The following is a 22,936-nucleotide window of genomic DNA, read 5'->3' as shown; positions in this document are numbered from 1 at the left end:
ACAAACTCCCCCAGCAGAGAGTGCTGTTACACAAACAAGGGCAAAGGCACATTCTGTACACTGTATTAGTCCGGGCATACTTCAGTATCTGCAAAGGTTTAGAACTTATTACATTGTGACATAAATGAGTTCTTCTACCGTACATTTATAAAAGCTATGTGTCAGAATATAACCATCAGTCAAAAGTGACACCTTTAGTATCTCTGACTGTGTTTTCTGACTGTCTTTGTGTTGTGTATGACTGCTCAGGTTTCTAGTATGACTCTTGTACCAGAGCGTCTTCGCTTATTCTTGTCTGGGAGCAAAACATCCACCGACCCACACAATGTCTTAGTACCTGTGACAACAACTCCAAGGACATGTGGTCAGTTGGGCTGCTACTTAGGACGGAGTGCTACAGTTGGCTTAGGCCACAGGAAGTGAGAAACACACAGACACAAGAGAAATAATTGTTCGAGTCTTCTTATTGTGATTTCTTCATCTTCTATCATCACCATCACTCTGTTGTCCCTCCGCAGGTCTGACTCTGAGTCCAAACTGAAGCTCCTGCATAAAGGTGGCTGGCTGAGCAGACAGACGGCTGCAGTGAAAGTCCAGTTCACCTTGTTCAGCCCTGCACCCAACTTGTTCACCGGTGTGACGATGCTCGCTGAGCAGAGCCCCATGGGTGTTCTGCTGCCCTCTGCCAGAGTCCAGTCAGTTAGGGTGTATTACACACCTGCTGCGTGGGACTATGTTGTTATGGTGTGCCAGGTAACCAGCCTCAAAACCAAGCAAAATCTACACACTAAAATGTACATAATCATTCGGTTGACAAACACAACACTGGACTGAATGTGATGATTTTCAGTCAAAAGCCTGAAGGTTTCACGTGCTTTTTGTCCCTCCTTTCCAGCTCCTTTTTCTTTTCTTGTCTCTGCTGCAACTCTGTGATCAAGTGTACTCTGTGGGGCAGCAAGGGCTGATGGGATACTGGAGGACACCCTGCACCTGGCTTGAAGTAAGCCCACCAAATATGCAAAAATATTGCAAATATAATTCTAAAAAAAAAGATTAAAAGACTTACCTGCACCTAGCTTGAACATCAGCCTCAAAGCAGTGCAAACAAGATCACAATGACCTTGCTGAGAGGACAGAGTAACCTTTAGCTCTTAAACTAACATACCTGTGTTATTCACACAGAGAAAGTATTTGAAGGTCAAAGCACACTGCTTGATTTAAATGCAGTTAACTTTAAGGCTTTTATACAGAAATAAACTCTCTTTTATCTCTCTTTTTTTCTTCAGGTCAGTGTGCTGATAGTAACTCTGGTGTATTATGTTTATTACATCTACCACTCCGTTATTATCCTGGACGTATTGGAGCTGCTGCAGGGATACAACTACAGAGGACATGTTGATATCAGCCTCCTGGCAGCCTGGGAACAAGTGAGAGAGAAAGAGACGGATGAAGGCAGAAGAGGAGGGTTGGAGAGACAGGAAAACAAATATTTAATGTAGAGATACTGGTCTCTCCCTGTGCTGCTTTAACTCATCTCAGTAACTGCCATTAAAATTGATAGAGCCTCATCTTTATAATTATCAGTAGTTGACTTCCTGAATATTGTTATAACATTAAATTGTACTTAAAATAGTTTTAAGGACGACACACTGTGTACATGGATGTTTCTGTTTAACACACCCTTATTAAATACACAAGGATGGCTAAGGTGGGGACGTCCTTGAGTGATCATAATGTGGCCTTTTTTTTTACTTGCAGTGTATTCGCACTCTGCGTGGAGTTCTGCTCTTCCTCCTCATCATGAAGTGTGTGACTGTGTTGACGCTGATCAGGACGTTGGCCACCTCTGCTACGCTCCTCACTCGCTCACTTTCCAGACTTTTCTGGCCAATGGTAAACACAATGTGCAGAGTTCCTACCTGTCTATAAGGAAGGTAGATGTACAACAAATCAGGATGAGTTATTTGGCAGCATGACAGTTAGATAATACAAGAATGGAAAAAATGTGACAGGTTGACTCTATAACAGCCGAGCGAACAATTAAACTGGTTCAGAAATGTGACTCTATTAGTGACACAATGTGCAGAAGTCCTACCTGTTAGAATAGGCCTTTATTCCAAGAACTAGTTTATCAGTATTTTAGAAATAGCAAGTCTGAATCTGTCAACGTCAAAAGTTGTCTGGAAATGTTTTTAAATTATCAATGTCTTTTTCCACATGTTTAACTTTCATGTGTGCTACAACCTGAGATTGTTCCTTTAGCGCTGATAACATACTGATTAATTTTTATCAGACTGACTAATATAATGCACTCCTGTTGAAGGACTTACTGTAAATTCTGTAGGCAATTTGTCTCATTAATGCATCTTTTTTTCCTTGTGATACCGTGTCCTACCTTCAAGATTTACACTCTCTTAGTAACCCTCTTAGGACTGATTATATGGGTATATATTGTAACTGTTTTTCTTTTTCTTTCCTAGGTTTCAGGTCTAATCCTGATGGTGGTGCTGTCCTGTGTGGGAAATCTCCTTTTTGTACAAAGCTCCAGGGCCTTCAGCGCACTTGCACACTCCCCTCAGACTCTGCTTTGTCATCACTGGGGCCGCAGGGCTGTCAGGAGCCTCCTCCTCTCTGGGCGTGATCTCCTTTACCATGGAATTTTCCATTTGTTCTCCACTGTGTGGGCAGCACTTGTATGTATAACTACAACATTTTAAAGTAATAAGCTCGAAGATCTCTGTTTCGTTTAATTTGGCGGCACCTTATGGCGATTAACGGCAATTACGGGAGCACACTTCCCAGATAACCAGACGTCTACGGTTGGCTCCCTTTGTAACTCTTGATTTTCCTTGCTGAAGGTTGCTTGTGTTTTTAGACTGTTTGCCTTCATTCTTTGGATTTTCACTTATTTTTGAAGTTGTATCTGTAGTCATCGATCTTTTCTTTGTTTGTTCAGCCATAGTAGATTACTGTTTACTCGCAACACTTGCAGAGACCGGAAAAGCAGGCGCTTAGTTACGCCTACCCTCTCTGGCAGACCAACCACTGCTGGGTGATGGAAGCTGGGCATTACATGTGATTTTTTCGCCACAGACAGCCGGCCCATAAAACTGCAAATGCAAAGGCTTTCATCAGTGGGCCATAACCTCAATCACCATTGTGTTACCTCGTTCAGCGATAGAGAGTGACTTAACAGACATTTATTTAAATGAAAATCTTCCAGATTATATCTTAAAGTTATTTTCTTTGTAACAGTTGTGACTGTTAAACACAAAAGCTGACTGATGGCTGAATTATGCATAAATTAAGTTTTTACACAACTTATTCTATGTGGAACAAACTGTCTCCTGTCTACATCACTGTCGTGTTCTAAAAGTTGTGTGTCTTTCCTGCAGGCGATAATTGTGATGTCCTCATTGGTCAGAGGTGCCAAAGCATCCAAAAGCACAAATAATGTCTTCACTGTAGCAGAATTAGCCGGCTACATCAGACAGAGGGTCTCTGAGTTTACCGGGCTTGCACGTAGACATGCATGGATTGAAAATCAAGTGGAAAGAAGGGTGAGGAAAATCCACTCAGTCCATACAAGCAGAAAAATGTCAAGTATTTAAGATCTTTATTCAAATCTTTTATTGAATTTTTAGGTTCAGGTATAGCAATTAAAAAAAAAGTATGTATCTTTATCTATTACCTTGGTCTGACCAATTGAGACTAATCAGGATTATTCATAGCTGAGGGGTGTTTCTTAAAATGAAGACTACATTTCCCATAAATCTATTTGCCTCTTATTGTATTTCCTCATAAGTCACAGATATATAAGTTAAGAAGTACATTTCTTTTCCTTCTGGTTTTATAGGCGTATCACCTTGAGGAGTTTGAAAGTTTAGTGGATGAACTTATGTTCAAACTCAACGTCCTCTCAGACAGTCTGCCCCACACGCTGCCCCCTAAAGCCCATCGCTACAGGGAGGAGGACAGTCCTGTCCCCTCACTCACGCAGGAGCCCTCGCAAATAGATGCACAGGTGAGTTAATAGTGACACATATAAAAAAAATAGACATAGTTGCTCTCACATGCTGTTTGAACACTGTGTAATTCTGTTACAGGACTTCGTAAGAGCACTTCTAACAGAAGAGACACGAGCTAACGATCACACAAATGTCAGCGGCCATGGGGAAACCCTATCTCCATTGCACCTGATCAGGTAATGCATTTTGTCTTCAATCTACATGGGCTACATATTGACCATAAGCAAAGACTTAACATAAATTACAAAATTCTAAGAATTCCCATGTTTTTCTGCATTAAAATGCGTCACCAGGCCCAAGCTTGACGTGGAGACACTGCAGCTACTGCAGCAGAGAAGCCAAAGGGGAGACAATACCTTTGACATTGTTGTGGAACCGGATTATTTCCAGCAACGTGAAACAAGAGCTGAAGGAAACCCAAAAAATGCGGAGCTTAGCACTTTTTTCAAGGCACAACACTGCCTGTCCCTGCCAGAGTCGGCATTACTTATCCAGGTTTGTACAGAAAATGTTCTGGAGAAGCAAAGTGACCAGAGGACTGAAACAAATGACTTGTGCTGGTTAAGTGAAACTCAGGCCACTCATACAGAGGTGCTGGTGGAAGTTCTGGTCCACAGGGAGCCTGGGAATGTACTACCAGATACACAGTAGGGTCTACATGCAGGGACAGTCCTGTCTGAGACACGGCAAGCAAAACAGATGTCTCGAATTTCTAAATTTATATGGGCTACTGTATCAAATAATACTGTTTTATATGTGCCAAAAAACATTGTTATAAAATCTTTTTTACTACAGGTTGGCCTAGTTCTTTTGGACTGTTAAGGATCCTATGCCTTGCCTATCCTATATACCTGCAATCTTCCATTTCAACTTAATTTCCATGTACTTTATGCATTAAAGTTGACTGTATCTGTTTGTTTTGTTAGCAAAAGTAATATTTATATATCTTTTTATACAGATTTTCTGTGATTAGTTCCTCTGTGATGTTGTGAGAAGATATTCCCTCAAGATATTACCTGTTGAAGACAGATTTACTACCTTATCCTCATTTACTATCTAATGCTCTGACTCTAAAGACAGAATAGAGATGAATATTCGTTGTTTTTAATCGTATGAAGTGACGGTCTGTGCACAAATCATCATGTAATCATTCACTAAAGTATTTTAGATTAACTTTTGCCTCCCTAACTTACTGGCTCATATACAAGAAAAGGAAACTAAATAAATAAAAGTATCCAATAGCATCCGCCAACGTATAGTTGAGTGGCGAATTGTGATTGGAGGACATCCGATGATGAGGACCAATCAGAACGTGGCAAGTCAGACAAGTTCCAGACAGAGGAGGCGGCGTGCGTGTTTTCAGGGGTGATTTAACTTGTATGAAACCACGAGCCAAAGGCGTCTACAGACACACGTCAGTATTGATCTGGACTGCTGGTCTGTACAGCCGACAGTATTTTGATGACATTCATCAGCGTTATTTGCTAAGTTAATTAGCCGACTACTTCGGGGACTCAGGTCGATAAGGGCCCAGCATCTTTGGACAATGAGGAAGGCTGCTCTGCTGCTGATTGTGCTGCTCGGCGTTGCACATTTTGCAACTGTCAGCAGATGTGATGTTGGTAAGTGTGAGCTTTTGAAGCTTTTAAAACAGAATGAGATATTTAAGTAAAGTAATGGCGCAGCTGGGGTGTGTTTCCTGTAAGTTATTGTAATGCAAACTAGCTAGCTAAGTTATTGCAGGTTGTGCTAGATCTTTTAGCATGCTAGCAGGTCAGCTAATGTCAACAGAGCTGTCACAAGTCACAAATATGAACCTACCTGGCTCAAGAGTGCAAACAATAACTTAAGCCACATCTAAAAGTCTTAATTTAGCTATGTTACAATGCTACATAGTAAATGTTCAGCATTGTGACAGCACAGGTATGTCCCTCAGACACAAGCAGGATGTATGTTGCTTTCACTTGCTACATGTTATGTTCATACCTACCTTGTGTTTTTAATCTATAATCATTGAAACAAGCAGCGTATTGATGGGAAAACCTTCTGCCTGAGCTGATATCCGCTTCTGTCCTCTCTTGTTTGCTGTCAGACGAGTCGGAGGAGAAGGTGTTGTCTGAGGAAGAGGACAGTGACGACGACGAAGAGGAGGAGGATGATGATGACACAGCGGTGAAGGAAGAGAATGGAGTGGCTGTCCTTAAGGACAACAACTTCGACACCTTTATGTTTGACAAAGACACAGTTCTGGTTGAGTTTTATGCTCCATGGTATGTCTGTTATTCTTTGAGGCTTTTCACTGCTCCAGGCAATTCACAAATATTTAACAACATGCCTCACACTGTCCATATCAAACATTTTTTTTCTGTAATCTTGTGTTCTTTTTAGGTGTGGCCACTGTAAACAGTTTGCCACAGAGTATGAAAAAATCGCTCAGACTCTGAAGGAGAATGACCCCCCTATACCTGTTGCCAAAGTTGATGCAACAGTAGCGACAAACATAGCGAGCAGGTTTGAAGTGTCTGGCTATCCCACCATCAAGATCCTGAAAAATGGGGAGCCCATGGAATACGACGGAGAAAGGACAGAAAAGGGTAGGTTATTCATTTAAACATTATTTCCCTCTAAATAAAACTTGACCTCTTTTTTTGAAAAGCAAGCAAATAAACAATTCTGTTTGTTGCAGCTATTGTGGCTCGAGTCAAAGAGGTGGCTCACCCAGATTGGAAGCCCCCTCCTGAGGCGACGCTGGTGCTGACTAAGGACAACTTTGATGAGATCGTTAACAACGCAGACATCATCCTGGTGGAGTTCTACGCTCCATGGTCAGTCAGCAGACCCCTAATTATAAAACACTGATGTTTTGATGGCTTTGACACTGACATCCATAGCGGTGTTATTACTTAAATAGCTGCTATACACACTGATAAATCTTCATTATCCACCTGTTATAACCTCCAGGTGCGGACACTGTAAGCGTTTGGCTCCGGAGTACGAGAAGGCAGCCAAGGAGCTGAGCGAGCGCTCTCCTCCCATCCCTCTGGGCAAAGTGGACGCCACTGTGGAGAATGAGGTGGCCTCTCGTTTTGATGTCTCCGGCTACCCCACTCTCAAGATCTTCAGGAAAGGAAAGATGTTCGATTACAACGGGCCCAGAGAGCAACATGGTAGGTGTCTTAATGTGTACTATAACTATATAGACTATAAAAGTCTTTAAGTTTTATTCTCACTGTTTTCATTCATCTCTGATGATCCACCTCTCTTTCCCTCTAGGGATTGTTGAGTACATGGGCGAGCAGGCAGGGCCTCCCTCCAAACAGATCCAGTCACCAAAACAGATTCAGGAGCTAATCAAGGATGGTGACGATGCTGTGATAGTTGGTGTGTTCTCTGGGGAACAGGACGCGGCCTATGACATCTACATTGAGGCCTGTGAGTACAATGAGATCAGAGAACGTAGCCATATGAAATGGGTAATCAGCTGTATTAGAGATGTAATAGTGAGGGCAATGACTATCTTGAGAGCTCTTTCTTATTATTCAAATGAACATGTGGATGTGACTCTCACTGCTCTCTCTCTCCCTCTCTCTCTTTCTGTCAGGTAATGCACTTAGGGAAGACTTCGCGTTCCGTCACTCGTTCAGCTCTGATGTGGCCAAATCGCTTCATGCTTCGCCCGGTCAGGTCGTTATTGTTCACCCCGAAAGGTTCCGCTCCAAGCACGAGCCGGCGCAGCAAACTCTCACAGTGAAGGTATAACCTGTTCTTTTTGCGAGTTGTGATCAGAATTGGTTTCATGGTGTATGAAACTCTGAAACCTACATGCCTGTGCTTTCTTTCACTTACAGTATCAGTGTAGAAATAGATTAAATCAGCAGTAGTGGTTTCACATTTCAGTTAAAGTGATGCATTATCTATCCCTTAAAAAAGAGACAAAGACGTGTGTTTTTTTTCACACAGGACTCCACATCAGTGTCAGAAGTGCAGGAGTTCTTGAAAAAGAATGTGATTCCTCTGGTGGGCCACAGAAAACCAAGCAATGATGCCAAGCGCTACTCCAAACGACCCCTGGTGGTTGTGTACTATGGGGTCGACTTCAGCTTTGACTACAGGAAATGTGAGTTTCTTATACTTTTGTGGATATGTTTCATATTCCAGTCTTCTAATGCTGGTGTAGAAAATGTGACCTTTGCTTTGTGATATATTAACATTTTATTCTTTGACTGTCATAATGTTGTTTCGTGTGCTGGTATCTAAAGAACATGCAGTGTTTCCTCTAGGATTTTTTTCAGCAGCGGGGGTAGAGAGTCGCTATTGCTGTCAGGCGATTACAGGCTTTGTAATTAATGAATCGCAATTAATCTCATAACAATTATCTGTGAGAAGCACCTCACATGCAGACTTACTCAGTCTGGATTACCCTCTTTCTAGATGGTTATCTCTTCCTTCCACACTTTAATTGTACTCTGTTCTTCACCTTATTAAGTTTTAATTCACAATCTACTTTAATCTGATCGCTTTGCTTCAGTCCCCCAACACACCAGCACCTCTGCTCTCTGCACAGCTGCTGGCCCCGCCCCCTCTTTCTGTCTGTCTCTGTCTGCTGTGTTGCCTGTCTTCATCAGCAGTCTGTTTAAGTCACAAAATTTAAATATTTTCTCTCGCAATTCAGTTCTCACAGCACGTGAGCCGCATGTGCATGAAGGACGTTAACGATGTAGCGTCTCGAAACGATCGATCGTTACCAAATGACATCTGAACTTTTTTATAAGCTTTACAAACAGCGTTATAGAAATCTGAAGCAGCGGCGGCAATAATTTTGTGGTGGCGGGCCGCCGCTGCAAAATGTATGTAGCGGAAACACTGATGCAGCTATTTAGGAAAGACCATAATCTATTGACCCCTTTAACTGACATTTACACCACCTGGGAAGGATTTGGGATACAGTGAACAAACCTCTTCTTGTTTGTCTTTCATTTTTAGCCACTCAGTTCTGGAGGTCCAAGGTGCTGCAGGTGGCCAAGGATTTCCCAGAGTACACCTTTGCCATCGCTGATGAGGAGGACTACGCAGAGGAGCTGAAGGGCCTGGGCCTGAGCGAGAGCGGGGAGGAAGTGAATGTGGCAATTCTGGCAGACGGAGGCAAAAAGTTTGCCATGGAGCCAGAGGAGTTTGACCCTGAAGTGCTGAGAGACTTTGTGATGGCTTTCAAGAAAGGTAAGTTCTGTTGTTTTAACTATCTTTTTTAAATCTTGAAGAACGTGACCGTGTTAACGAAGAATGTTTTGTCTGATGGCAACTATGTTGTGGTTTAAACATTAATTAGTCTAATTAGTTTCATGAGTAATTGAATTTATGAAGTTTTAGAATAATAATTCTGAATGTGGCCGATATAGGCTCTAATTAGGGGATCGGTGATCAGCCAATCACCTTTCAAAGTGCCGATCACTCCAGCCGATCGCGCGACGTAAAAAATTATGAGCTACTTTCGCGCGCCAGACCAAGCAGCTTAATGATTTTTTTGCGCAGTGACAGCAAAGGCAAATAAAACACTCACTTGTGCGCAATCCGGGGAGCTTGCTGGAGAGGCGATAGTCATTTGGTTTTGCCTCATGTTCTGAGGCTGAACACGCGCTCTGCTCGAGTTACCAGCGCCACCTCAGCCAAAGTTTAGAAGTCGCGCAACATTTATCTGAGGGAAGCGATCAGAAGTTAGCGAGATTAACTCAACAAATGCCCTGTCTTTACCATGAGGAAAGCCTGCAGCATGCGCTTCTCCTGCTCCAGTGGTGCAGCGTATCTTTGTTGTTTATTATTATTGTAAATATTTAATGTTTATATATTTCTCTTTTTCTTTAATTTGTAGCAACCACACACAAGGAACCATAGACAAACAGGAACAGGGAATAAATAAGTGGTATCTCAAAGAGTGTGTGTGTATCAGACTGAATTTATTATACCCTCCACATTCTGACCGCACGACCTGTGGAGATTGCATGTCTATTTAACCAGCAGCACTTGAGGCTCTTTAATCACTGACGCAGACGTGTGGTAGTCGGTAAACCAACGTCTCTTTTATAGGCCTGATTGAATATAACTGTTTACAGAGAATGGGTTGATTTGTTTTTTCACTGGATAAACACAGAATACTTGGGTTTTTTCTTTGTAATTTTTTTTTGCAATTGTTATCCTCAACTTCGTTCAGCTAAGTGTTTCAAAACTGTCTCTTGTGGACACAGTAGATACAGAGAGCACCATTTATCTGTTGTTTATTATGATTGCAGAGCCTGCAGATTTCAGGCAAAATTTGATCTAAGATCACAATGTATTTATTTCTCTCTCTTTGTTATGATTTTTATATTCTTAAAAAGGTTGGAAAAATGCTTTACAATCTGCGATCATCTTGTGATCGGCTGATCTCACTACTAAAAAAAATCGGTAATCTGCATCGGCCATAAAAATCCTAATTGTTGCATCACTACTTGCAGCCCCTAAATTTTGTAAGCTGTAATTCTCTCGTTCTTGAATTTGTACGTGAAGTGTTTGAAGCTACTGTGAGGAACTTTTGGTTTGTGTTGATTTTGGCGCCCCCTGTGGACAAAGCCGTACCTCTTATCTCTTTGCTGATTTTGTCCTGTTCACGTTTAAGTGGTGGTTTTTAACAACAAATATAATCCTGCTTACTTTAACAGTCATGTATCACTAACTGTGAAGCTTTGTCATTGAAAGTGTAAACAGAGACTGACACCTACCCCCCGCCAGCAGTTAAAAATAACTATATCAGCTTTAAATAAAAAAAAACAGCATTTGAATTATTAGAAATTCTTATCTTCCGACTATCTTTTCTATGTGGCATACTTGAAATAAGACTAGTGTGAAAAAAACCTTTTACTTGAAATCAACAAACTCGATGTCTCTCCTTTCCACAGGAAAGCTGAAGCCCATCATCAAGTCCCAGCCACTGCCAAAGAACAACAAGGGGCCGGTGAAGGTCGTGGTCGGAAAGAACTTTGACGACATCGTAATGGACACCCAGAAGGATGTCCTCATCGAGTTTTATGCTCCCTGGTGCGGCCACTGTAAAAAACTCGAGCCGGATTATTTGGCTCTGGGCAAGAAGTACAAGGCGGAGAAGAACCTGGTGATCGCCAAGATGGACGCCACAGCCAACGACGTGCCGAACGAAAGCTACAAAGTGGAAGGCTTCCCCACGATATACTTTGCCCCGAGCAACGGCAAGCAGAGCCCCGTCAAATTCGAAGGTGGAGACCGAACACTAGAGGGCTTCAGCAAGTTTATAGAAGAGCACGCCACAAAGCTGTCGCAGAAGAGAGTCGAACTCTGAGAATATCGCTCTCTATGAGTAGCTAAGAACTCTAACAGAGCGCGGGGGCGGAGTCTCAGAGGAGGGCTCCGGGAAGGTGAAGGGAACGCAGCGGAGTTAAATGGAGTTACTGTGATGATTACAATTTTCAATCATCGTTTTAGTTTCGGTTCATTCCAAGAGATTCAGCTTTTCTTCTGTTTCTATGAGCATGTAAGCACTGTTGAAGATTTAAGTCTTTTTAAATAAAACTAAAAATGATGGCAGCTTTGTGGCCGGCACCTGAATGTGACTTCTTCCTTCTTGACCTGAATTCATTTACTGTAACAGAGCACACATTTCAGTTAACAGTGTTGTAGAAATTCAAGAGTTTTAATCACATTTAAGAACATTAGTGATGCAAGGGGCTTCACTGCTCGTCAGGTTAATCAAGTTAATACAACTAGTTTGGCTGTTCTACATCTTGGCAGGAGAGAGATGCCCCTGCAGCAGCACCTGCAACAACATAACTACATACATCAGCACTATAAAATCTTTCTGAACATCACAAACCTGGCCCGGTAATACTTTGGGAAAGTGCACATTATGTACTAAAGATCATCACATATTCACATGCCGTATGTACACATGAGCTTTCACTAGCTGTTTAAACATGTAAATGTTCTTCACTGATCTAGTGTGAATACAGTCGTAAGGAGAGATATAAAGACTGCGGCCTCCTTTAAACAAAGGCACTTAAAAATACTGGCACTGAATGAGTCTGTTCTTGAGATGTAGTTGAGAGGAGGGTGGAGGGTTGTTATGAAAACTCTTGCGTGAACCGCTGGTGGAAGTCGCTGATCTTCTTCAGGACGACTTTCAGCTTCTCAATTGGAGGCAAGATGGTCATCCTGGACAGAAGGTACAACAGCAGGAAGAAGGATGTGGGTTAACAGCAACAGAAGTGATACTTTACTTGGACAACTCATAATATATAAATGTCCAACAGGTTTTTTTTTTCCTTAAACCAGCACCAACCTGAAGTGGAAGGTTCCCTCTCTCTGGCCAAAGCCGCTCCCCGGCACCAGGCAGATCCCCTCCTCCTCCAGCAGCCTCATACAATAATACATGTCTGCAACCGAGCCTTCCTCCTGTGGATGCACACACATATTTGTATCATCCTCACAGAGGAGTAAATTAGGGTGATGTCAGTGAGACAAGATGCGTGTGCAGTGCAGACCTTTGCCTTGTCGACGGCCTTCTGAGGTAGAGTGATGCGGGGGAAGGTGTACATGGCTCCCTGCACGGGGTTACAGGTGATACCAGGTACGGTGTTGAAGATCTGCTCTGTTAGCTTGGCTTTCTCTGCTAAAGCGTCTAACACTGCTTTCCGCTCCTGAAGGGGAAACATGAGAATAAAGCTGTCAGGGGTTAGAGGTCACATCATGTCAGATGCAGGATCTGAAAGTCAGACTAATGGTGCATTCACATGCTCTACATTAACTTGTAAAATCTAAACTTCCCGTTGGTGCGATTGGTAAATACTGTTCTCCTTCTATAACTTGTGCAGTAGGAAGGCTGCTTTTGGAGAAGCATCCTAAATGAGACAGACATTCTAGTTTCTGGTTTAGCTTGGGACTTTTTTAGATGCTTAAACTAAACCCCGCATTTGTTAACCACCTTGCCTCCTTGTGGCCAACAGAGGTATTACATCCTTATACACACCACGATAAAGCCACTATCTTTCACTAAACCTACAACACTGCTGAGCAAAGCGCTTGTAATGACCTTGTTTCAGTATTACCCTACTCCCAGAAGGTGGAGGAAGTACAGTCCAAATGGTGTAAATGATGACTCAGGATAAGAGTTCCTATTTTGGGTCATTGTGTTTGAACATTTTTGGAGGCGTGCCAGCTGTAGAAGCTGTAATCAAAATCTCGTCGGGCCAGTTATGCAAGCAAATGCTGTAGCTGCTGCTGGAACATGCATCGGAGCACTGCAGCTTCAACTCTAATGCAGCTGGAGATGTTAGAGACACAATGCTTCCACTTATCAGCAGTTTAAACTGACATAAGTTTAAATCATGTCTTTTTAACTCCTGAAGAGATCTCTAAACATCTCTGAGTTAAACATGTTGTTCCAACTAAACACCCAAAGTACACGATTCAAAGCTGATTATTCCCAAGCACCATGTGAGGACTTCAGCCCGCTCAGAACAGGTTTTATGTACATGGATTACACAACGCGCTATTTACATAAGTAAATTCCGTGTTTGCATACACTCAGGACATTACCAGGATGTGTGCCTGGCCTGTGTGTGCTTTTCAAACCTTAATAAACATGGTGTAGGAGGGCTCGTCGGGCAGCGGGGGGTTAACAACAAGGTCCAGGAGAGCCTGTCCGGGGACGGGGGGGCACAGACGCACCGATACCAGTTTGGTGAGCTGGGCCTTCACCCCAGGGTCCATGTTAATCACCTCCATGTAGCCGCCACGGAATCCACATCTGACGGAGCAAACAGAGAGCAGGGAGTCAAACACAAAGTTCAGCCTTTAATACAGGCGTAATCAGAGGGATGTTAGCTTGTATAGCTATGAGAGAACCTGATCCATACTCACTCTCCCATGTAGCACTTGGAGGTGGAGTGGAAGGAGGCCATCTCCACTGTGCTGGAGTACTCTGGTCCCATCTCAAACAACACCTTCTTGAAGGAGTGAAACTTGCAGCCCTCTGCATACACGTTATCCTGGTAGACCTAAAAGAGGAAAGCAGCGTATTTACACACAAAAAATCTGTACACAAAAGACTGAGCTTAAATTTGCATCATATTACTGGAGCATATAAGTTCTTCTGTATCAATGAAATGACATATTATTACCTCATCAGCCATGAGGAAGAGATGCTCCTCTTTAGCAAATCGGATCACGTCTTCAATGCACTGTCTGCTCTGGACCTGACCTGTCACACGGGACAACCACAGTTTGTCAGTGTGCACGTTCACGCCGACAACCTCGAGATAAAAAGCCACAGTCAGTCCTGACACTTGACCTACCAGTGGGGTTCCCGGGGTTGATGATGCAGAGGACTCTGGGGTTGCAGTGCTTCCTGGCTTCGTTGAGGGATCTCCTGAGCTCGGCGACATCCAGACTCCAGCACTTATCCTCGTCCAGGTAGTAGCTCACCTGCACGGCGCCCAGGTCTGCCACGGCGGCCGAGTACAGAGGGTACTGGGGGATGGAGATCATCACTCCTGTGCGGTCACGACCCTCGCCGCACACCAGCAACTTCAGCATGGTCTGGGATTGAGAAGAGAAGAAATTAGAAAAGAGGGGGAAAGAGTAGAAGAAAGGATGAGAGTTCCAATGAGAGTGTAATACCACTTTCCCACTAAAATTAGCACGTTGACGTGGGTTTTTCAGACCCGGGAAGACCCACTAATAGTCAATTATCTTTTTATCCCTTTGCAAGTGGAGTATACTGCTTTTGGTGTCTTTTCTGCTGCGTCACTGTCTGACGTCACAAACGCGCCCAGAAGAGGGTTAGTAAACAGTGAAGATGTTACAGTGGTCAGTTCTTTATTGTATCTATTACGCATTCAGTCTGTTTATCAAAACTCAGCGCAGACAAATTTAGAACGATGTTCGAGCGCTGCTCGGACGGAGACGGGCAGAATTTGTAGCTGAGATGACGAGGAGTCGCAGAAGTTACCGACAAGGCATAGCATCGTGTCGGAGAGAAGGCGGAGATTGGCGTGTTGACCCGGGGTGTTCCCTAAAATGCCGAACGGAGCTGAGGCGATAATTACCCGGGTCCACTGCAGAGTCATTTGACCCGCGTCTGAATGCCGACTGTAACCTTTCCCACTAGGCAAACAGCCGGGTGTTAGTGGCTTAAGACTAATAGAAGACAGAAGCGCATTGCATTCACCAAAGAAAAAAAAATTGGAGGTGACGTGTGTGTGTTTTAAAAGGATGGGATGTGACTGTGGTATCTCATGTCCCTGTCACTTAGAAAGATAATAACACCATAATTTGCGCATCAATTGCCCCCACTATTTGCTCCGTCTCAATGCCAATTCCAACAGAACATTATGTTAATGATAATCAAGCACAAACACGATCATAAAGGACGTCCGCTCCGTGCAGTTTGCTCTTATTTTGTATATGATTGAGTAAAGGAGCTGTCCGCACCTCCGCTCTCTGCTGTGCACAGCTGCACTCTCCTCCTGACCAACTTCTGTCAAATACAGATGATGAGCTGGATGGGGAGGGGGCACGTCCCACCAGTTTATTGTGAAGTTGAGTTTTGACAAATGTGATACAAGTTTAACCGTTCATAACAAAGCTTCCTCCCTGGAGCTCGTCCAGATTACAGACTCTCATCTGCGTCAGTGTTACAGTTTCTTTTGGCAGACGCTTTTGTCCAAGACAGGAGGGAACAAAGTCAGTAAGCAGCAAGAAACGGCTTCAAGTGCGATCGGACACGGGACAGGCACAGGGCGGTTTTTTTAAAATAATCATCATCAGCAACATTAACAAGGTTTATATCATCATCATTATCATGAATATCCTAATCAACATTAACAACATCCTTAATGCCATCATCATCAAAAGAGTCAAGTCATTAAGTGTAGAGGTGTTAATAGAGCTGGGTCTTTAGCTTCTTCTTAAAGTGTACAAAATTATTAATATTTTCATTATTGATTCTTTGTTTCAGAGCAACATTTTTGAACAGTTTGACTTTAAACCAACAGAGCGAACAATTTAACTAGGTCAAAAATGTCACTGTGTTCCTGTAGATATCATGTAGTGCAGTAGTAGAGTGTATCTTAAGGGTCATTCAGTAGCCTGATTAGCTTACATAAAACTGTAGAAAGCTGCTCTGACAGTGACAAAGGTCTCTGGGTGGAGTCGAGTCGTCTGTGTACAAAGTACAGCTGAGTGTATAATTAACAGACTGGGAGAAGATTCACACGTAAATTATGCAAAAGTAGGTCATGTGAGCTTGAGTCAGACAAACGGCAGAGGAAACCAGTAGAGCAGTTTTGGGATGCTGATCAACAAAATGTCAGCACCTTTCTGGAGAAAGTAACAGTAAAACTTGTACCACAATGGCATCACTGGCGCCTGTGGAAAGGTAGATGTTGTCTGGGCTGGAGGCAATCCCACCATCCCTCTTCTCTATGTAGCGTGCCACATCCTGACGGATGCACTCGATGCCCTGGCTCGCACTGTAGGCCCCTTAAACGCACGAAAATGAACTTTGATTCAAACAGAACGTACCGTATTGATTGTTTAGATAGTGTACTAACCATCCGGATCAATTATTAATGAGCAGACAAATGGAGGCAAATGGAGGTGACGTGTGTGTGTTTTAAAAAGGATGGGATGTGACTGTGGTTGGAGGAGAGAGGGGGAGTTGTCTGACCTATGCTTTGGCCTCCGCACGCCCCCAGAATGCGCCGCGCTCTTTGCTTGGCGTCCTCTGGAAACTTGTTGTCTTCCAGGAGTTCGGGGTAAGCACACAAAGCCAAGACCTGAGAAGAGAGAGGTTTAAAACTCACCACTTTCAACACACAAAACACGCTCAAATATCCTGAATGAAACCTGCACAAAGTCGTCCTACCTGTCTCAGAAATGTGATTGGTTTCTGGCCCATGGCGTGGGCGTCGCCTATGTTGGCCTTTATTACTTCTGTGAAAGGCTTCTTGACACCCTGGAGAGATGAAAACAGAAAGAAGAGGAGGGTATGTCTCTGATTAAAAATGAAGCATGTAACAAACAGGATGTGTGGACACGCAACGTGGAGTTTATGGCAACAAGAAACAGATGGAACTTTACGACTTAAAAAACCAACAGGAAGTGAGAACCTGTCATGTGCAAGTTGCTGCCACCTGAAAGCTCAGCATGTAAATCAAAGTAGACACACTTGTATTCGCCTCACACATGCCTCCCCTCTCATTAGCAGCCATTTGTTTTACAAAGACCCCCGCCTGGCACCGAGTCTGTTTTGGCCTGCAGAGCAGGGAGCGCTGGCCGGTCTGGGCAGGGATGACGCTGCCGCTTCTGGGCCACACAGAGACACAAACCAGCCTCTGTTTCGGGTTCGGGAAGGGAATTGGTGGCGTAATCCAATCGCATGACGAGCCGAGGCCTTTTTCGCTTCTGTCCTCGTCTAAACCGTTTCATCTTCATCGCATCAGCAAGTCCTTCATGTTTTTCTCTCTGTTCTAATTGGACCTCTGGTTCGGTGCCTGTGAGTCTGTTTGCTGGTGAAAACATGCTGCACCTGTTACTGTTTATCAGATGAGGAGGAGATGTTACGTCATGACAGGACTGAGCAGAAAGATGATGATCAGGAGGATTTTGTGGCGTTTTGGTTTGTGCTTTGAAAACTTAATATAAGTTTAGAAACATTTGCAAAGCACAGCATATATGACATCATAATCTGTCATAAAGTAGTGATAAATGTGAGTTATTACACATCTATCAACCTGCTTCCTCTTGCTTTACAGGGTAGTAGAAGTGTAAAATCTGACTCAACAAAACATATTCAAATTCGGCTTTTCGCAGCTTGAACTTGTCCTGACCAAAGATGCAAATGAAGGCGTAATTATTTGCTTTATCCTCAGCAGCGCACTCCCTATGATTGCTCTGATTCCCTCGACTTTATCAAACCCTGGCCAAAAAATCTTAGCAACTTGTTTAGTCTACTCATGTTTGCGGTAAATGTGATGCAACATGCCGACGGCGTCTGAGTGTGGATGAGTCCTGACGTCTCATTTCATTTAGGTTAACCGACGGAAAGCTGCAGTAAAAAGCTATAGCGTAGTTTTACTTTAATTTGAGTATAAGTGGACTTATACACTCATCTTCATTTGCATGTACAGCTGGGCAAGTTGGGACAGAGAGAAAGAAGTCCCAAACAGTCACGCTTTTAGCGAGATCCTTGTCATGATTCAGCTTGTTCTTCATGATAAAAGAGACCTCAGCGGACAAAGGCAAAAACTCCTTTAAACTGAGGCCAAATTATCATTTTTCTGTGGACGCAGAGAGCAGGTCCTGCAAGGTTCCTTGCTTTCGCGTTAAATCAGATATAAGCTTGTCTGAGCTCTGAGTAACTGGATGCAGCACGTTTGCTTTCTAGTCTTCGTCCCCGAGCAACAAAGAGGCTGCTGTTCTCTGAGGAGAGAGAGACGGAGAGAGGAGCCACTCGGTTCCCCCCCCCCGGCTCGGCGCTGCGTTCTCCTGCTCACTCAGCACCAGGCACTGATTACACAGGCCGGACCAGTGAATCAGGCCGAGAAACCCCGAGGGAGTGAATAGAACCTGATCTGACAACCAGGGTGCATTCACATTTCAGTCAGTTTTATGATTTGAAAATCGCCCAAAGAACTCTTTCTAAAGAATTAAAATGCAATTTATGATCTAATTTGAAACGGTCATGTGCTCAGTCACGCGATGATAATTAAAACTTCACTCAATCGAGCTCTAACTAATGCAAACTAATGGCAAACTCCTTCTGCTTTGCTCATGTGATGCAGCCAGTTCAGTTGTATTTCTAACAAGATGCAGATGGGAGCCTGGGATGGGAGTGAGCATTCCATTTACTTCGCAGAACCCAAACGCAGGGACTAGAGGAATGAGCTGGAAAAAACAAACCCATAACTCAAACCCAAAACCTCAGTTTGTCACCGCTCCATTGTCACAGATTATGCAGACTTGCCAGCAGCTGAGATCCAAGCCTGAATTAGCCTACCGCAGTGCAGGCAATGTCATGCCAGAGGTCTGTGTAAGGATTTATAAGGGTCATCAACACACCAGCAAACACATCCACACACACACACACACATTTGTATAAAATCTGCTGAGCTGCCAGTAAAAGTGTTCTAGCCACAGATCTGACAGGAAGCAGACCCGCAGATGACTGCGCCACCGCAGCGATTCAACCAACCCCCGATGACCCCTCAGACGACTCCCTGGATTTCATGTTTCAGATTGTTTTCACTCGGATGGCTACAAATGCCTGTGCTTTAAAAGGTGGGTGTAACCAGGAATGTTTGCTTTTCAGCACCTCGGGAAAAGTCTCGAAAAGTAGGTGATGTTTGCCAAGGACACATATTTAGCATCCTGTAAAAGCAGGTTTGTTACTTAAATAACACCCTCATCTGGACTTTGGATTTAGCCTGTCTGGCATAAACCTGTTTAAATTCATGCAAAATATAAAGGCGAGGCTGGAAATTATTCAAGTTTACGAGTCAAACATTGAGCAATCGTTTTCCCATCCACAAGAAGAGGGAAAACAAGAGGACTACCAAGAAGTGGAGCACTTTGAGCAGAACTAGGACTGCTTGTAATGAAGCTCCTTGCAGAGAAAGGCCTCTGACGCTGCGGGCCTCACAGCTGCAACTTTGTCCAATGAACTCTCTCCCCTGTGGGGAGGAGGGAGGTGGGCAAACTCAGTGAGACAAAAGAGGACAGAGAGTGTACCCTCTCATCTTACATAATAATTCTCACGATATACACATCCTCCTCTCTGGATCCTGCAGTCACCTCAGGCGAGAGCAGAGGGAGTGTAATGCTCTCAAACCGGAGATAGATCTCTCCCCTCCGGCTCATTACAAGTCTTGTGAAGACGAAGTAACTGCAGACAGGGTTGCATTACAGCTTTTAAAAGACGCCTGCTCAACCTGCTTGCCCTTCCTTAGGAAAGCACAGTGGATCAATATTACGACAGCAGGATGTAATATGAGTGGCTATGCAAAGCACATAGCGAAAGCAGAACATAACGGACTTTTAAAAGCTGACCTACTGACTATGTTCTGCCTTTTCTCTCCCAGCCAGTCAGCAAGTCTTGTCCGAGGCAAGCGACTCATTCCTCTGGAGTACCTACTTCTCTTTCCTCTCTGTATTTTCATAACATATCTCAAGGAAACAGAGCAGGGAAATCACTTTTTTGCAAAAGAGGGGGAAAAACTCTCTGTTATATCCCAAAATCCACTGATAGAAACTTAAAGACTTATTTTTTAAGCTGTAGAGTTTGTAAGAAAAGGTGTATTTTCAAAACAAGAAAATGATCAGCTTTAAGAGAAAATGACAAACATGTTGCTCTTTGCTGAGGTCAAATTCCAGCTGTTGAAGGGGTGAAACAGCTGTGCAGATCATCCTTTCATCCTCCCAATAGGCTTATTTAATCTATTTATGAATTCGCCTTTACCCCAATAATACCAAATTGTACTGTCACACATTAAAATACCAGCTGTCCATAAAAACAGTGGTACAATGTGATTTAAATAAATACAACAGATTTTCATAAGTACAATTAATCACTTTCCGACTGCCACATTGGCACTACTGACGGTTAATGTAAGCTATTTTTCTTCTCCCCTTTTTCTTTTATAACTTACCCCGCGTGCGTTTTTAAGCTTTACCGAGGCGCGCGACCCCACACATACCTCTCTCAGCTCCTTCTCTAGCTGCACCGCCCGCTGCACTATGGGACCTCGGACCGCGTACTCGAGCCGCTTCACATTGGGGTTCATGTTGTCCAAAGTTAGCACCTTTCCCCGGCACGGGGCCCCGTTCACTGCCTGCTGGGACATTTTCCTTTGTTGTTATGTCACGCTGTTTTCCGCCGTTGTCGCCCGCTGGACTAATGTCTGAAACATAGAAGAATATTGAGAATCATGAATGAACAGAAATGCGTGTGTAGCTGTGCACGAGCAGATTAAGTGTATCAGCTGTTACCAGTTGTTGAGCAGTAGAAGTCAGCTCAGCTCGTGTGTTTACTTTCCCTCCGGCTCCTCTGAGCTCAGACTGACAGTTGAGCCTCTCGCGGTTCATATTCCCACCCGGCCGACACGCCTTCGCTCGCGCCTGCTCATGGTTGGCTGGATTCCTTCACTACCTTTGCCTCTGCTTCAGCACGCCAGCTGACGCCTTTACGTGCTGTCGGACAAACTTCGCCTCAAGTGCCCTTGCAAAGATAAATCCTTTTGAATTTTTATGAGGCAACATTGAGGAGTTCCTGAAATTGTGTAGGTAAAAGTTTTTCAAAGCCCATTCTGTTGGTGTTGTTATGTAATCATAGTGTGTTTTCCAGAGGTAGAGGAAGCAGTAATGATAAGTATTGCTTTATCTAATTTGAATGTACTAATACATCAATAAAAAACACAGCATGCATTCAAACGTCATCCCGGTATTACATTTTTTTCTCACTGGAAGGTAGCCAAACACATATCGATAAGAGGCTATAAAATGATATGGCAAACAGTTGCTAATTAGGCTATATGCAGCTAAAAGTACAAACACTAGCTTATTCTTCTTTGCTGAACCTATAGCTAAAATGTAATTAAATAATATTGTAGTTTTTGAGGAAATAATAATTGTAGGCGCTTTTGTCTGGTGTCAGATTATCCCAACACACGTCAAAGCGATGTCAACTGTATAGGCTAATGGCCTGAAAACGCTCCGAGAAAGACATGGCTTGCTTTCTCATGAAATTCAACCAAATTTAAATGCAGGAAATATTGAATTTTTGACAACTGAACAGCAATGGAATAGCCTAATCGAACAAAATTCATATATTTGGCCATGATTCAGGCTGTAAAACCAAAACAATAAGCTGAAAGATGCTAAAATGCCAAATGGTGCTGGGGTGAAATGTAGGGTCAGGTGCCAGTCATCTATAGATCTGCCACCGCAGGACTAAACGTTTACATTTAACATGTCATTTCATCCAAAAGCTTTTTTTCCCCCAGCAGACATTTTGCCTTCTCATAGTAGTGTCCAAATAAGTCACGGAAGTGTGAGTAGCCAATATACACAAGATCAAACCCCTGAATATGAAGCAACTAAATGGAATGCAGCCATTATTAATCAGATCCTTCCTTGACTAAAATGTCCCCGCAAAAAAAAGGAAAATTTTTTGCAGTGAAAATATTGATAAGTGCAAGTATATAAAGTAATATGTTGTCAACTACTTACTTCATCTGCATAGCCACCGAATAAATATAGTTGGGTAAAAAGTACAATATTTCATGTAATGTACCGGAGTAAAGGTATATAAAAACCATACTGAAGTACAGTTATTGAGTAGAGGGATCAAATTGTCTTGGGAATAAATTAATGTCTCATTCCCCAAGGCTGAGGAGCTTAACCTTCAGGGCTTTCTTCCAAAGAGGTGTGTATCTTACAACACTGCCTGGGTGTGTTGCAGTGGCTTTGCAAGGAATCATGGGGCAGCATGTTTTGTCAAGATCCTTTAATCTATCATGTGCTCTGAATTATGAACAAGGAGATTTTAGATTGTAGAGGTTAATGCGCACTCTTTTCATATTGCATTATTGCTAATTTTATCAAACTGTTTCACCTTAGTTTTTGTAAGTTGTAAGTTTTCTCTGTAAAGCTGCACATGTGGTTGCGGTTAGAGGTCACAGAGGTGACTAGTCTAAGTTGAGGCATGTTGGGGTTAAGATAAGAGGAAACAGTCAGGGGAACAGTTTTTTAGCCATCAGAGATCAGCAGTTAAACACAGGCCATTTCTGCATTTCCCAGGCTGCTTTGTAGCACACAGCCTGTTAAAACATGACACAGTTTAGGGGAAA

General features: G+C 43.2%; 3 protein-coding genes across 3 annotated transcripts; 2 read left to right on the top strand and 1 right to left on the bottom strand.

Moving 5' to 3' along the window:
• Positions 1 to 258: 258 nt before the first annotated feature.
• Positions 259 to 4,679, top strand: LOC138596228 (polycystin-1-like protein 1). The gene is made up of 10 exons (XM_069667851.1): positions 259 to 419; positions 519 to 753; positions 896 to 1,000; positions 1,287 to 1,427; positions 1,759 to 1,893; positions 2,481 to 2,693; positions 3,396 to 3,560; positions 3,857 to 4,024; positions 4,107 to 4,204; positions 4,322 to 4,679. The coding sequence occupies exons 1-10, from the start codon at positions 259 to 261 to the stop codon at positions 4,677 to 4,679; spliced, it is 1,779 nt and encodes a 592-aa protein (XP_069523952.1).
• Positions 4,680 to 5,371: 692 nt separating this feature from the next.
• Positions 5,372 to 11,639, top strand: pdia4 (protein disulfide isomerase family A, member 4). The gene is made up of 10 exons (XM_069667174.1): positions 5,372 to 5,650; positions 6,121 to 6,298; positions 6,417 to 6,622; positions 6,715 to 6,853; positions 6,990 to 7,195; positions 7,302 to 7,460; positions 7,630 to 7,781; positions 7,989 to 8,145; positions 9,012 to 9,245; positions 10,958 to 11,639. The coding sequence occupies exons 1-10, from the start codon at positions 5,575 to 5,577 to the stop codon at positions 11,371 to 11,373; spliced, it is 1,923 nt and encodes a 640-aa protein (XP_069523275.1). The 5' UTR covers positions 5,372 to 5,574; the 3' UTR covers positions 11,374 to 11,639.
• A 74-nt stretch (positions 11,640 to 11,713) lies between these two features.
• On the bottom strand, positions 11,714 to 21,134 carry LOC138595780 (alanine aminotransferase 2-like). Its single transcript, XM_069667191.1, has 12 exons — positions 21,078 to 21,134; positions 20,786 to 20,989; positions 16,957 to 17,046; positions 16,759 to 16,867; positions 16,438 to 16,571; positions 14,384 to 14,627; positions 14,210 to 14,289; positions 13,950 to 14,086; positions 13,662 to 13,836; positions 12,572 to 12,727; positions 12,370 to 12,482; positions 11,714 to 12,242 (listed from the first exon to the last, which is right to left on the bottom strand). The coding sequence occupies exons 2-12, from the start codon at positions 20,930 to 20,932 to the stop codon at positions 12,152 to 12,154; spliced, it is 1,476 nt and encodes a 491-aa protein (XP_069523292.1). The 5' UTR covers positions 20,933 to 20,989; positions 21,078 to 21,134; the 3' UTR covers positions 11,714 to 12,151.
• Positions 21,135 to 22,936: the final 1,802 nt, after the last annotated feature.

The sequence above is a fragment of the Semicossyphus pulcher genome, unplaced genomic scaffold (genome assembly GCF_022749685.1).
Source record: "Semicossyphus pulcher isolate SPU_LCO1_2020_fin unplaced genomic scaffold, fSemPul1.0.p SCAF_18, whole genome shotgun sequence".
Lineage (NCBI taxonomy): Eukaryota > Metazoa > Chordata > Actinopteri > Labriformes > Labridae > Semicossyphus > Semicossyphus pulcher.
Note: the sequence above shows the minus strand (reverse complement) of the source record. Positions and strands in the feature narration are given on the sequence as shown.